Genomic DNA, 16308 nt, shown 5'->3' with positions numbered 1-16308 from the left:
TATCCCCAGTAGGAGGAATACCGTGCTACTAAAATCTTGACGTAATTGGGTCAAGCTATATGTATTCAGAGATATAATTCAGTCGTACATAAACTGGTGTGTAACAGATGGAATATTAAAAATATACTACTGGATATTCAATGACAAGAATGGCATATCATTCAAAAATACTGCATTACAGTGGCAAATTCTTGGGTTTTTTTTAGCCATGTTTGGAAAAATACATTAAAGTCACTTAACTAGCAAGATACAATGTCCCTTTTTCCATAGTCACATGACCATCCATGGACAATTGTCATGAATTCCAACTAGTGTTCATAACGTGTATTAAACACATCTTTTAGCAGCATCCTTAGCTGCCATTTCTATGGAATGTGCCCTCTGGCCCCCCATTCTCTCAGAACAGAAGGATTATTGAGCAAGAAAGTCCTTGTGAAACAGCAGAGCTTGGAGTGTGCAGTAAACCAAATTTATTGTGCAGTATCCCCCCATCAGATGAAGATAGGTTTTACTTCATCCCCTTAAATTTCATCATTGTTTTGCATGGGTTTTTGAAACCACAGACCATAAAATACCAAGTAAGAGAAGATAAACGCAGTTTGCTCAGCTCACTCTCCAAAATATTCCAGTTTTTCAGTTGGTCATTGTTCTTGCTGTGTATGTCTTTCACATACAGTACTACTGATTGGGTTAAGAGCCTTCTTTTCCTGCTGGTTTTTTTTTTTTTTACCAAGTATCATTGAAAGTTGACTTGTCTTTGCTCTGTGTCCTTTGTTGTTCTCAGTCTTTAATGATGGTCTTTGAGTTAAGAGCTCACCAAAGCGTAGATCATACTGAATGTAAAAGAGAAAGAGACAATATGAAAGTATCTTTTTGAAGCCTGCAGAGCACTTTGATTTTTATAACCCTTTACCCTCCATTTCTCAAGTCTGACTCTAATGGCCTAAGCCTTCTTATGTGATTGTGGCTCTCAGTCCTTCCATTCTCTATAGCAATTGAATTATGATGCATTCAAGATGGTTATCAGAAAGCACTTGAGATTTAACAAATTCATTAGCCATTTACCATCATGCCACAAGCTGTGTATGAGTTTAATAAAATGTGTTCTGCTGTCACTGTCTGAAAAGAACAGAAACAAAATTATTCTACATTTGCTTGGCTGATCTTTAAAACTACTCTCAGAGGCAAAGACAAGAGTTTCTATTAAAACTATGTGATTTTTCTTTTCGTAGAATAAACATCTTATGCAATGATAAAAAAATAAAGAGATAAGTTGGAAATAATCTATACATACTAAGTTTAATTCTGTATAATTATGAAATCATATATTGCCAGGGTCCTGTTTTATGGTATGTCTATCTCTGATAGTGTAAAAGGGTTGGTGTACAGGATTTTGCAGTTCTTACTAGATCACTTAGGGCAGACTGTGGCTTTGAGTTTCTGGGATGAGAGGAGTAGAGGGAATGAGGGAATTGACCATCAAGATGGCCTCAGGAGGGCTTTTGAACTCTTGTATCTAAGTGACTCTGTCAGGGTCCGCTGGCAAAAGAGACGGGGATAGAAAAAACATTGTCCCCCCTCCACCGGCCTTTGACTCATCTTGCGCTTCTCAGGATAGTTAGCACTGCCAGTAGCACTAGTTTAACATTATCCCTGCTCTTCACACTCAGATTATGCCTGACCCCTGACAATGCAAGAAAGTGCTGGATGGGGGAGGAAGAGGATCTCTGGCTAAGACCCACAGAGATAGGTACCTGTCTGACTCCTATTGACTTCTGTGGGAATGAGGTACCTATGTAGAGTTTGGAACCAGTAGCATAACCGAGGGGGAAGAGGAAGGGGCTTGAGGCAGCAGTCCTAGGCACTGCTTTTATCAGGGGGACACAAAAATAGGTGCCACCATAATCAGCACCATGCTGGCCAGTGTTGCCCAGTGCATCATGGTTGCCCTGGGTATAGACTAGTGCCCTGCTAAGCTTCTGTTGGCACCAAAATACTCCTGTGGGTCTGAGCTATTGTACCTTCCTATACTTTCATACTGTCCCCATACTTCCCACACTTCCTATACCTAGTCAGCCACAATTTTACTCATAATAATCATATCCAAATTTAAGCTCCACAGACATTACATTATCACCACTGCCAGCTGCGGGGACCTTCATTCCTCCACTGCAGTGTACAAGCCACACTTTACAAAGCACTACACCATACCATGGTGTTTGGATAAGAAATATTCAATACAATTGCAATTATGGGAAGAGGTCTGGGGGAATGCTAACATGAAACAACACTTTTGTTTAAAGTTAAAAGCTTGAGTTTGAGTTAGTGAACTGCTTTATAACGTAATGATATGGTCCATACAAGCAAAAAATGCAAAGATGATGCAAGAGTCTTTTTAATTAGATGTGATCCCTGCCTAGTTCTTGGAGCAATTCCCTTAGTGCACATGACAATGAAGAGAGTATTGGATAAAGTGAGTGTATCTGTCAATCTGGAGTCTTTCCACTGACCTAGAGCACGCTCTGGACCGGACCTGTATGCCTGGCACATGGTTTAGGCAGGGCTGATCCAGCTGTGAGTGAGGGGTTGGATAGGGAATTTCCTATGTTCCTTTCAAACTCTCTTTTCTATATTTCTGTATCATGGTGGAAGAGTAGTCCATGTACTGAAATGTACTGCCAAGTGTACCTTGCTGCTGCAGACCATAGCCTGAAGGCAACTTTGCCAACTGTTCTAGGGCAATGAAAGCAACTGGGCCCATTTCCAGTGTTGTTTTGAGTGTCACATATGAAACAACTTACACATCACAGGGCAGAATTTGATCCTCAATTGGACATTGCTAGCAGTGCAACTATTTTTGTTTCCTATAGCATAATTGTCATTTTATTTCATCTAAAGAAAAGTATCCAAATGACTAGAAAAACTTAGTTTCTTGGTGGAGATAAGCCTTTAATTGGAGGCTAAATAAAACTGAATTGGAAATCTTGGGGCTGCATCGAGATACTGATTCATAAAAGCACTTTAAGTACAGCTTAGCATTCAAGTCAGACAATTTCCCTGGAACTTAAGCAGATACATTAGCACTGGTTTCTTCCTATGCAAAATTATATTCCAGGAAGACAACAACATTATTATAAACCCTTAATCAGATTTTCCTTAGCTGTTCTGATTTTGAATAGACATGTTTTCCTGATGCAGAGTTTAAAAGTGGTTACTTGAGATGAAGGGTACAGGTCTGCCTGTTCTGTTTGATCCTTAGAGCATTTTTTAACTTTTCACATGAAAAATAGCTCTTTCCTTCTTTGTGGGAATGATCAAACTTACCAGTAAAGATAGTAGAAGAATGAAAGGAGATAGAAAGCTAGTTTACACCAGGCCTCTTTCTGACAATAACTCAAGGTATCTGCATTCATGACTGCAGGGGGATCGTATGCTAGCTCTGAACTATCCGCTGGGCAATGGAAATACCTGAAAGAGCAGGAGAAGACACCTGAAGTGACACTATAACATTCTAGATAAATGTATACAGGTTACAAGGATAAATGTATAGATGTTACAAGCCCTCAGACCTTTGATCACCAGCTGGAATCAAGAAGAAATCTTTTGTCATGACATAACAGTACACAAATGAAGGGTCTCAATATCTCTTTGAAGCATGAGGGGGGCATTGTTCATATCAAGATACCAACCTTAGATAACAGTGGCATAACTAGGGCAGTGTGACCAGGGCAGCTACCCTGGGAAGCCACTGTGCAATTGTGCTGACAGTGTGGCAGCAGGCAGAAGTCCCCGCATCCTCCATGTGAGCCAGGGGCCCAGCCATGTTGTTATGCCCCCGTTATAAAGACAGGTTCCAGCATGGCGTAGAGGCGGGCCCAGCAACTGAGGAGGTAGGGCAACAACAGTGGCAATGGCCAGAAAGCAACCAGGCCTACATTAGTCCTCACTCATGCTCCTGCCACCTATTGCTATGTCCACCATAGCCCTAAGGCCCCATATTCTGCAGCATGCCACTTGCCCTTGGCCATGCCCTCAACTCCACCGTGGCCATGCCCCCAATTTCTGTTTGCCCATTGGTACCCCAGCAAGCCATGCAGCATGGCTCCACAGGTCGGGGGTGGCCCATGTGCCTGATGTTTGACACCCCTGTTCTAATACATGTAACACCTGCATATTGTGAGTGAAAATGTTACATCGCAGTATGATCACGGAGTCAAGATTTTGGAATTTTAACTGCAGTTATGTCATTGACTGACTGTATGACAACAGGTAACTGAATCAATTAATACATTTATTTATCCATCAGTACAGAGGAAATAATACTGGCATAGTCCAAATGGAGGCTATACGGCTTAATTAAAGGTCAGTTAAATATAGAGGTATCAAAATTATTGTCAAAATAGTTTTTTAAATGGAAAAGGCTGTTCTGAAAAAGGGAAATTGGCAATGTTTGGTGAAGATATTTTTGTGTTCCAGAGAATCTAAAAAACCTGAAGACAATCTTGACAAAAATAAGTTTTTATCTGAATTATTTCATAGGAAAAAAATCTGCTCAATCTTAGCTAAATGATTTGTGATCTTTAGGTGAAGTATTATTACCATATTTACTTGATTCCAAGACAAGATTTTTTTCCCCGTTTAACATGCGGGTACGGGGAGCCCCTCGTCTCGGAACTGAGTATGTGGTGATGGCGGAGACAGGTAGCTGCAGTGGCTCTGGACCTAACCCAGTGTTGGGGCTGGAGCTACAGCTGCTGTATGCCCTCCCTCCCCTGGCCACCTCTCTCCTGCACAGAGGTGAAATTCTGGATGAAGCAACTTCACTGGAAGCATGATTTCACCCCAAACCTTCCTAAGCATTTTGTCTAGTAATGCAATTACAGGTGGATTACCAGAGCACCAGCCCCAGGCACCCAATTTGAGAAGACTGAAAAACCAGCAGCTGCTGCCAATACGTGTTCAGCTGCTGCAATTACTACAACCAACCCAACCCAGCCTCTGCCGCTGCTGCTACTCAGGGCATAGACCCTGGCAGTTATGCCTCGGATTTTGTCATGATATCGAGATGCGTCGCCCTGGAGGCTCCAGGCTCTCTCCTCAATATTCTGGCTGGCTGTCTTCTGGTGCAGACTAGATCCTGCTCCCCAGACTCCTCTGCTGGACAAAATCCCAACCAAAAATAGCATGGTGACTGGTTCTTGCAACTGAGTGGGGAGGAGCACCTGCTAGGACTTTCCAGGAGTTTCCCCCCAGAAATTATGCTAAGAAATAAAGTCTGCCATCCCTACAAAGTCAGTATGCCTATAATTACCGATTGCTCTGGAAGCACTCTCTCCATGAACAATCTGTAATGTATGGAACACAGTGTAAGATACAGTGGGCACATCTACACGTGCATTTGATTTGGCCTAAAATTCCTCTGGTGTAAACTAGTGTGGAGTAAGTGCTTTTGGGCAAGCATCTACACATGCAACAATTAGGGTGCAGATTTGCTGCTCTTTGTACCAAGTCTCCTGCAGCTCTGTAATGGGCGCCTCCTGCCACCAGGGGCAGCTCTAGGCTCCAGTTGCAGCTACTAGCACCCAGCAGCTATCTTTAAAACCCAGCCCTGCTCTACCCTCTGGCCAGCCACTTCCCTCCTCAAGAGCAGCATGCTCAGCACAGAGGCAGCACACATCAGCTCTCTCCTTGCCTGCTCTGCCTCCCCGTTCTATGGCTGCTCCAGCCCCTGCCCCTGGTAGCGATGACCAGCACCCTGGGCTCCTGCTAGCCAGCATGCCAGCCCTGCTGACCCACTGCACCAACTGCTGCTTGGCGCATGGCAATTCGGGCCTGCCCAGTACACTGCAGCATGCCATCCCAGGGTTGCCGCCACACAGCTCCTGCCAGCACGGATGCTGACAAGGGGCTTAGGTATGCCACTGTCACCCTCCTAGGCCTCCAGCCCTGCTGCCTCTGGGGCTACCAGGCCAGTCAGGTCAATGAGCAGTGCAGGTACCTGGGACAATGAGCAATGGCTGGAGGCCATCCGCATGATCTGTCCCACCTTCTGCAATCTCATGGAGCAGCTCTGGCCACACCTGGAGTGGCACGACACCAGCATGAGGCCACCCCTCTCCATGGACACCCAGATGGCCCTCTCTCTACTCAAACTGGCCATGCCCGCCAGCCTGTGGTACGCTGGACACCTTTTTGGTGTAGGCAAGGCCACCATTAAGGAGGCACCCTGGAGGTGTGCAGTGCCCTCCACAATGTGCTAGAACTCCCAGTCTCCCAGTCCTGCACATCCTTGTGCCAGTCCCTCACCTCCTCATGGGTGACATCCTCTGCCTGCCAGGCCCATGAGTCCTCCAGTTGGTCCCATAATGTCACCACCAGATGCTTCAGGAAGACAGTCCTGTCCTGGGTTTTCCTCTGGTGAAGCTGGCGCACCCGCAGAGCCCCATCTGTGGGCGGCGGCAACCCTGAGGCTGCATCCTGGCTGCTAGGGGCAGCCTCTCCCCAGCATGCAACTGTAGGGAGGACATCACCACTGGCATCAACATGTTCCTTGGAAAGGCCTGTGGCCATGTAGCTGAGGGAACATGGAGTACTCAATAAAGTTCTGTGCAGTCTTCTATCTCCCTGTGCTGTGTGGGGGATGGGGAGGGAACCTGGGGCCAGGGAAGTGTGGGTGGGCTGGGCAGAGAGAGGGGGCAGGGGTGGAGGAAGGACCCTCCCTGCAGCTCAGTCCTTACCACATGGCCTTGGCTGCCGGCTCCACTCGGACCTGGCTGCCAGCAACAGTATCTGGCTCCAGGCAGTGTCCTCAGATGGAGGGGCACGGTGTGCAGATGCCTGGCCAGGGCCCCACCCTGGGAAGAAGCAGGCACTGGTGGCAGCCAGCAGAGTTGTGGCCAGCTGCACCTCATAGCTGGGCCTGGGGCTGTGGACCTGCAAGGCAGGGACTGACCAGGGCTCCCTGAGTTGCTGGTGGAAACTGTAGCTGGGGAACTCAGCAGGTTGGGATGCTGGGCACCCAAGGGGCCCTCCTCTAGTGATATGGCACTGGAGGTGCCAGGCTAGGGCAGGGCTGGGAGAGCACAGTGGGCACAGGGGCTTGGGCAGGCTGCCCATGCTGCTAAAAATAACAGATGCAGCCTGGGTCCTGGGGTGCAGGAATGGTGTCCAGTTGCCACATCAAGGGCTTATAGGCATGGCTGGACCAAAGATTGTGGTTGGTCATGGCGACCCACTGTGCCCACAAGGCCTTGATCTTTATGCACCACTGCTGTACTGATCAGTCATGGCCACACACCCACACTCAACCTGACAGCACCCCATATATGTGAGTGCTGGAGCACCCACCCCACTCAAACTAGTGCTGCACTTCTGCCCTGCCCCACAGAGCCATAAGGTCACTAGTTTCTTCCTTGGTCCAGTTGAAGCCCCAGGTGGAGGGCACAGGCATGGGTAAAGACACAGGCATGGGCCTGGGTGAGGAGGCTGAGGCCATTATGGGTCCCACGCTGGTTTTCTGGGCCCCTGTGCACCTGTCCCGGTGCTGCTAGGCCTGGGCAGCTGCCTGAAGTACCCAGCACAGGGCCACAGCACAAGACTGGCAGCCGCACAGCAGAGGCAATACCCCACAGAACCTGCAGACATAGGGCAGGCTGCTGGAGGTGTCCTGCTATCAGGGGGCACAGGACCTGCGGGCCAGAAGCTGCCTGCAGGTAGTCCTGGGGGCTGACAGGCATGGCCAGAGGCTGCAGCAACCTGTAGCACCCTGCTGGCCTGCACAGCACTGTCCTGGCAGCTGCACAGCAGTGCAGTGACAGGCAGGCACAGCTAGACTGTAGCCTGCCCAGGGGGACTGCCTTCAGTCCCCACTGTAGCCTGCCCAGGGGGACTGTAGCCTGCCTTCAGGCTCCCTGTCTGTGTGCCCCAGGTCTCAAAATATCGGCAGGCTTTTAAAGCCTGCAGACAGGGGCTGCCATAGAGGCAGCCTAGCCCTGGGGCAGGAGAGGCTCCTAGTCTGCAGCCCTGAGGCCAGCCCCCTAATGGCTGGGCAGACCCAGGAGCAAACTTGCTGCTAGGTTGCATCTACACATGCATTACTGCACAGTAACTAATCCCACTTAAATTTACTACTTGCATTTGCAAGTAGCAAATTTAAGAGGGATTAAGGGTTGTTACTGCGCAGTAAACTACACTGATGTGCAGTAACATGTCTCATGTAGATGCACGCTGTGCAACCTGAATGTAATGCACTGTAATGTAAATGCGTGAGCAGCCCTGCTGACCGGATTTGGACAACAACTCCCAGGAGTCCATGGGGGGAACAGTCTTGCAGAGCTGTGCTGAATGCATGTAGACTACAATCCCCAGAGACACTGGGGGCAGGGAGACAGAGAGAGAGAGAGAGAGAGAGAGAGAGAGAGAGAGAGAGAGAGAGAAAGAGCGCAAGACACAGCGGCAAAGGAAAATGCGTGGCTGGAGATCTCAGAGGAGTGACAGAGCTGTGACTACAGATGCAACCCCCCTGTCCCTGCGGAAACACCTCACATCTTACCCACAGCCCCCTGCTCTCCCAGCCCTGCTGCCCACACAGTGCATGCACACACACACACACTCCCTCTCTCTATCTCTTATCTGTCTGTAGCTGCCAGGGGCCACACACAGAGCACATGATGCCCCAGCCTCCAATCACCTTTCCCCACTGCCCCCAGCCCCAAGCAACTCCTTGCTCAGGCAAGCTGGAAGTGCAGGGAAAAAAGCAGAGGCAGAACAAAATCCTGGACATTTGTTTGCATTTAAAAAACGCACCCGGATGGAGGGCAGAAAACCAAAGAGGCCTGTCCGGGAAAACTAGGGCATATGGTAACCCTAGTGTTACTGCTTATTACCTGATATGTAATTCCTAAGTGTATGCACCTTAACATTAATATTTATTTACCAGTACCTTTCTCCTTAGCCCACTGGCTTGTGACCTTAACCCCTACCATTTTCTATATAAAAGTGGGAACTTCCCTTTTCGGCTTCCTGTGCTAGTTCCTGAGGTTACATTTGATACAATAGAAATAAGGGTTATTACAGCAGAAAGACAGATTGTATAAGAGGAAGTAACTACCATTTTTACCCAAATCCAAGATGATTTTGAATTTAAGATGACTCCCTAATCATTTGATTGTATATGGGGAAAAATTATAAATTTGTTATAATTTTTCATGTATAGAATCTAATTATCAGAGGGTGTTCTTAAATTCATTCCCCCAAGGCTTCAGCACAAAAAGCAGTGGCAGGGGAGCATGCAGTGAAGAGGCAGGTGGTTGGTTGGGACATGCAGCCCCTTTGCCCCCTGCCCCTCCCACTCGCCACCCCTATAGCCTGCCCCCCATGGCACCTGTGCCCCCTGCTGCCTGATCCCCACAGCTTCTGTCACCTACAATCTCTGCCCCCACCTCCCCCCCTGCAGCCTCTGCCCCCTATGGCTTCTGCCTCCCTGCAGTTTCTGTCCCCCCAGGCCCTGTTTCCCCCACCCCATGCTGCTTGCTATCAGACACAGCTCTCCATCTCCATTCCACCTAGGCACGGAGCAAAAGGAAGATCCAGCCTCTGCCTAGCCATGAACCAGAGTCCTGGAGTGGTGGGGATGTGGGAGAGGGTTGGCAGGCTGCTGCTGGGGCTCTGACTCTGGCCCCAACCCAGGAGCCACAGCAGCCATCTGACTTTCCCTTCCACCTTATACTCAAATCCAAGATGAGGAGATTTTTGCCCCCATATTGAATGGAGGGAAAAACCTTGTCTTGGATTTGAGTAAATGCAGTATTAAGTATGAATACAGAAATTATACAAAATTAAAACAAGACAATCTTGCCCTGTTACTCTAATTAGAAGCAATTTTTGAGTCAGTCTCTGTATCCAGCACTTACCAGTTCCCTCTACTAGTTCTTCCAGATTACTAGGCCTTACAGCTGGGGATAGGAATTTCCCCTAAAGCACGGGGATTTCCTAGACATTCTTTCTCCTCAAAAGCCATTCTTAAATACTTTAACATCATCTCCCTGTCTTTATTTCTCTATTCAATTATCCGGGAGCATATTCATTATGCAGATGTTTACTTTCTGTGGATAACCATCTGTCTGAAAAGTTAGATTTCTTCCTATTCAAAATTATATTTCAGGAAGACAGCGCAATTATTATAAACCCTTAATAAGATTTCCCTTAGCTGTCTTTATTCCAGAGGGTGAGAGGAACCCTCTCAGTATAAGATTTCCTTTTGGAAAGCACTTTAGTCTTTGTCTGAGGAAACTGAGGCATATCCCTCTGACATCTATTGAAGCCATTGTTTGATGTGAATACTTATTTTAGACACTGGCTTCTTCCCTGCAAGCCAGGGTCTCTCTGAGGTGCAAATAGCTCCTGTTTGGTGAGGAATATTTCATGGACATTTGGTTTCATAGGCGTTAAGGCTGGAAGGGACCTTGTAAGATCATCAGGTCCAGCTGATTTCTGACACTTGATTTATCAATTAACTCACTTCCTGTCTTAAGTCAAAATATTCAAATACAAAAATGCATTCACTAAAACATGGTTCATATAAACAAAAATGTTAATACTGGACACAGCTTAACATCAGCCGTAAATGGAAAAGCAACACAACAGGAATAAATCCAATTCAAGGAAATATCTGTGTGTGGTAAATAATGCCCCCTAAAATTATTGACTGCATATAGGGGTACCCATGACACATTTTTAAGGCACTTCTTGTAATTGGTCCCATCCTAATTAGATTTGTAGTCACGTGCACACAGTCATCTCCACAAAAACAAAAAAGATCAACTGTACTTTCCTCCAAGTGTGACCATAAACATTCAGCATGTTAGAGTAACATTTTGTCTTGTGCACTAAACATAATCTTGTGCTTGTCAGGCACCTGTTATTGTCACACTCTGGGTATTACCCTCTGCTAAAACGGTGTTGAAAATACTAATGGCTTTCGCTTTTTTAGAATCACCAGAAAGAAAACACATTCACAGCTCCACTTCATTAAGCTTTCTGAGAATTACACTGTCACTCTAAACTCTGGATAATACAGTGCTCCATTTCACTCTTCATTGCTACTGAGCTTTTGCAGAAAATATGGAAATAACTAATACTCTTGTTCCTATCTAAGGCTTTTCTAATTACCTCCCTCATTACAATACTATTCTTCACAGTATTATAAGGCATTGATTCTCTACAGTTATATGTAACCTCTGGTGACAAGAAGATTGTGACAGACAAAAGTCACATCTATCTTTTAAAAATGTTATGTGGATATAGTCCTATTGAAAGTGCCAAACTGACAGCTGTGAAAACTAAAGACCACTGCCCATCTTCATAACAGATAAGGGCAGCAGCATAACTAGGGAGTGGTGACCAATTAGAGTGCCAACTCTGGCAGGTGCGGGGACATGGGGAAAGAAACCCATTCTTTCCCCGTGTCCCCGCACCCAGAGCCACCCAGGCTCCAGCAGCCAGAAGCGCAGCAGCAACCAGAAGTTGCTGCTGCTTCTTTGCCCTGGATACCCAGCTGTTTTGCAACTCCACTGAATAAGGGGTTGATTTTTCTCTAGGAAGAGATGTAAGCCAAGCCCTCAGAAAGAAAGTGTCAGTTCTCTGAACCTGCACTGTGCAACTCCAGGATCAATCAGAACTGCTGAAGAGAAACTCTAATTAATATGACTGATTCTTGAGGTCCCTCTGTGACCTTAAGTAATGAGGGAATGGGATTAGAGAAGGTGCACTGCAACACATCCCATTCCTACCATGTTGGGATGGAGGAGGCAGCTCTGCATCCTCTACCAGCTTTACACTAAAGAGAACTCCTTTCCAAAAGGTAAATTTTTCCCTGGACAGGTACAGTCAGAATCTGGACATCCTGTGCTGCCAAAGAAGCATAAAGGAATGTTTCACTAACTTAGAAAATAGACTTCTATTGAAAATACCAGACTATATTCCTTTTCCCCCTAAAATTTAATGAAAATATATCTTTTAATGCTAGATGTTATTTAAAAAAAATAAACTACAAACTGAGAGGAAAAATCGTGCCTCATCAACTCATCCAAGTAATCTCCTGAGTGAAAGAAAGCTGCCCTTCATTTCTACTGCTGTGTTTTCATTGTCTGATGCCTATGTATGCACGTTGACTCAGAAAATGAAGATGACCATGGACCAAAACTTAAAAGGCAGACTTACCTCCAAAAGTGATAGAAAAGCAGTGGGACATTCAGCCCCAAAGTGAGCCATTCCTGAGCGCACAAAAACATTATACAGAAAAGGCTGTGAATGGAATATTCAGGTAGCACCAGCTGCAGAAACAGAAAGAACAACTTGTCAGAAAAAACACTTCAGTGATTTTAATTGTTTAAAACAGTTTTTCAGTAAGCAAACTATATCTGCAAGTCTGCTGTGTGTATAACACTCCCTTGGGTCCAACTTGGTTGACAGAGAAAACAGTCAAGAGTAACGAGTACCGGGTGGAGTGCCAGGCTCTCCTGAGTTTTAATCCTGGCTCTATACCAGTGACTTACTGAGAAGCCATGGGAACATCATTTATCCTATTGGTGCACTAGTTTCTTCTGTCTAAAATGGAATTATAATACTTACCTACCTCACAGGGCATTATGATAGGAGTTATTAAAGTCACAAGTATGATTACAAAGCTGTTTAAAAAGGGAAAATAGAGATCTGGTATAATATGTGGAAGAGCATCCTTGAAAAGCCAGAAGGTTGTTTTCCACAATTTTAAGTTGTTACGTATGCCCCAAAAGGAAGGAAGCTTCAGGCAATTTGAGCCAAAATTTGATCGAAAAGGATCCTTGAAAATCCTCCTCTTTGGCAAGGCACAGCTCCCAGCACATCATGGACCTAAAAAGTGGGTCATTCTCCTTAAGAAAAGAAAAGGAGAAGGCAGAAAAAGGAAAGGAAATGAAGTGACGTTGTTGAGAGTACCTTTATTTACCAAAGCTCTTTTTTTTTTTTTTTTTTTACAGTATTTGTACCTGCCTTGTGTACATAAGTACTCTCATCATCAATGATGGTACCGAATTAATGACAACAGCAACAGAAGATTTAAGTGAAAACAGGCTAGCATAGACAACACTTACCTTTGCTGACTTCTCCATTTCTCAGCTGTAATCTAACTGTTATTTGTTTCTGGTGGTCTTTCTGTAATTCTGTATTGTAATCCCCACTTGAGCCATGACAGCTCATTTGTCAACATCAGTCATTTCTCAAAATCTAGACAAATCTACAGGCAAGTGAGCTTTGCCCTCTGTTGTGTCTCTGAGCCCCCTCAGCTAAGGTCAGGCTCCACCACAAGAAGCACTTGGAGTTCTTCTAGTATAAATTCACTAGTGCCTGTCAAACAGGCAACCTTCAAATTGCTTTTTCTGAAGATAATAGAAAACTTGTTACATTTCTCACTAAATAGTTATATTGCAGGATTATCATGAATCCCATTTTTAATTCCTTTATAAATCTTTCCATCTCACACAGAACTTATTTATTTGTAACTTTTATTTGCCATTGCTACTTCTTTTCCAGTAATTAACACATTTAGAGGCATCTTACTCTGAACCTGTATTTTCAGTTTTAGCTCCTTCAAAGCAATGTATCTTATGTGGATGACACATCATGGCACAATTATATGGTTTGGATTCCAGACTCAGGTTATTTATCACTGCTGGGGGTTTTTTTCTTCTTTTTCTGAATGTGATTTATAGTATAGCTGCAACCTTTCCAGCCAGAATGATTCATCACCGTCACAAACTGCAGATAAAAAGTTCTTAATCCATCTAGCTAAGCACCCCAGAATTTAAAGTGTGTTACATTAGTAATCCAGTACAATAAACTTGATCTCTATAGCCTTTTGTGGTGGTTATATATGAATGGGATCCTGGTAAAATATATGCAGCTGAGGTCAGTTGACCTCATTGACATCACCGGGGACATATAGGTATAAGTGGAAACTAAGTGGCTTTTTACTTAGCAGGAGATCGTGATTGCCAGGGCTGGTAATAGTGCAAGCTTTTGCCATGACTCAGAGAATGTGAAGAATGTGGGAGTTACCTGTATTACTTTTATGAACATTTTGTGTACCTCTACATATTCAGTTGCTGTTATACTGTTTGCTACTTCAGTTGAAAGAACTCACTCCTACTCTAAAGAAAAACAGGTAATGGATTTAGTTAAGCATCACTGATATCTTTTGAGATAAGTTCAAATATAAGGAGTTAAGGAGAAAACTGGCACAGTAAAAGCAATTGGTAGGAACAGCTGGTGCTGGGTCAGCCTGCGTGGTAGCCAAGAGATGTAGCAGTCCATGAATCCTGCCTGCTTATATTTATCCAGGGAAAGAATCTGAAAGAATGTCTGAAAAAAAGGTTACAACTTATAGAACTAGAGCCAAAGCTAAAGAACAGTTTCTACAGAAGAGAGGGGAGGAAAATGTATTACCATATTACTTCAAATTTAAGAGACACAATTTAAAACCAAATATTTCTTCTAAAAATGGCCTGCATCTAAAATTCAGGTAAAACAAGTAAAAGAGGCAAAGCAACTCAACATTCAGGTAGCAAAAGAAAAAAAAGGGAACAAATAATAAGTGAAATATAATAATATTAAATAAAATATTAGACTAATTTAATAATGATAATAACATATATTTGATGCCTGAATTACAAACACCAACAAAGTTTGTGAATGCCAGAAGGTATATAAATAGGGGTGACTGCTGGGTCTCAAATCAACCATGACATACAGTTAGCCATTTTAAAACAAATAGGAATCATAGGTCCTTGACAATGATGTAGAGCTTCTTTTAAACTAAAAGTTGTGGAATTTGCAGAAACAAATGAAGATAAAGTAGATGGAAGGAAGGGTTATATTAGTGAAACTCATGTCAGGAAATGGTAACTATTTGCTTTCAGAAGGCAAAAAAACAAATGAAGGATTCAGCAAACCCAAATATGAACAATTCCCAGAAATCCAGAAAAGTGCCAGCAATTTTCTAATTAAACAATGTAGTGCAGGGTGATGCCTTAGATACTGATTGACTGAGAGGCATTAACTTTTGTACTGACTGACAAAGCAGGCTGTTGCCCAGAAAAGCTTATGCCTCTCTGAACTAGTTAGCCTCTAAGGTGCCACTCTAGCCTGCCTTCCTCATGACTTGACCAATGAGGGTCAACCTTTTTGGTGCGTCACAAATTAGCCCTGCCTTTACCTGGGGTGCTACTCCAATCCCCTTCTCCTGCCCGATCTGCTGGTTTGCTTTCTGCTCCCTGTTCTGTGCTCCCAGTCCAAATTGCTGTTCTGCTTTCTGCTCCCTGTCCTTTCTGCTGCTGTGCTGCTCCTCCCCGTTCCAATCTGCTGTGTGCCACACACACAGACTGCCTCTGTCACTAGTGGCATGTGTGCCACAGGTCGACCACCCCTGCTAACATGGTTAACAACTTTCTAACTAAACGATAACATTCTGGCCTTCCTGTCCATTAAAAGGTGATTTGTGCCAAAACCTGTGAAGTGGCACCCATAGCTGGCATGCCACATTCACAGTGTAATGCAAGTCTGGGTTGGATGGAGAAGCATATGGAGCAGCAAAGCTTTTTGTTACGCTGGTGAATCTTTGGGTGTCAGAAGCTTCCTGAAGAATGAGGAAAAAAGCTTTTACAGGTTCAGCATTTCCTGATGTTCCATCTTACCAAACAGCACCAGCTTAGACAAATCGGAAATACTGAGCAGACCCCCACATTTTTTGACATTCTGAGCAACTTGTTGGGACCCAGATGCTTTCAGGCCTGGGTCTGACCTCTGTGCTTAGCTTAAGCTGCATGCTTAGCTTGAATTGTAGTTGAGATTTGCACTGGGATAGAAGCAGAAGATGGAGAAATACTGTTCCTGACTTAACTCCAAGATGAACATAGGCTGGCAGTGTCGGGATGCAATCAGGAAGGCCAACCATACCTTGTCATGCATCCACAGACGCATCTGAAGCAGGTCCAAGGAGGTGATCCTCCCCCTCTATGCTGGTCACTCCTGGTGGTGCTCGGGGAAACAGTGATTTCCCCAATGCCTGCTGATCCCCGCTGACTAGTTTATAACAGGCCACAAGATCCCCCCTCAGCCTTCTCTTGTGGAGGCTGAACAGGTTCAGGTCCCATAGACTCTCCTCATAGGGCCTGCCCTGCTGTCCCCTGATAATACGAGTGGCCCTCCTCTGGACCCTCTCCATGCTGTCGACATCCCTCTTGAAGTGTGGCGCCCAGAACTGGACGCAGTACT

At 45.1% G+C, this 16308-nt stretch overlaps 1 protein-coding gene across 2 annotated transcripts in view; it reads right to left on the bottom strand.

Moving 5' to 3' along the window:
* Window positions 1-714: 714 nt before the first annotated feature.
* The window catches only part of CNIH3 (cornichon family AMPA receptor auxiliary protein 3), a 128922-nt gene continuing 113328 nt past the window's right edge, over window positions 715-16308 (bottom strand). For both annotated transcript variants that reach the window (XM_019549541.1, XM_019549542.1), the window contains 3 exons: window positions 12220-12332; window positions 3325-3468; window positions 715-833 (listed from right to left, as the gene is read on the bottom strand). In XM_019549541.1, the coding sequence (XP_019405086.1) occupies window positions 806-833; window positions 3325-3468; window positions 12220-12332 (285 nt within the window). In that variant the 3' untranslated portion in view covers window positions 715-805. The remainder of the gene's footprint in view (window positions 834-3324; window positions 3469-12219; window positions 12333-16308) is intronic.

The sequence above is a fragment of the Crocodylus porosus genome, unplaced genomic scaffold (assembly GCF_001723895.1).
Source record: "Crocodylus porosus isolate Cpor-Errol unplaced genomic scaffold, CroPor_comp1, whole genome shotgun sequence".
Taxonomy (NCBI): Eukaryota; Metazoa; Chordata; order Crocodylia; family Crocodylidae; genus Crocodylus; species Crocodylus porosus.
This window is presented reverse-complemented; position numbering and strand designations above follow the sequence as displayed.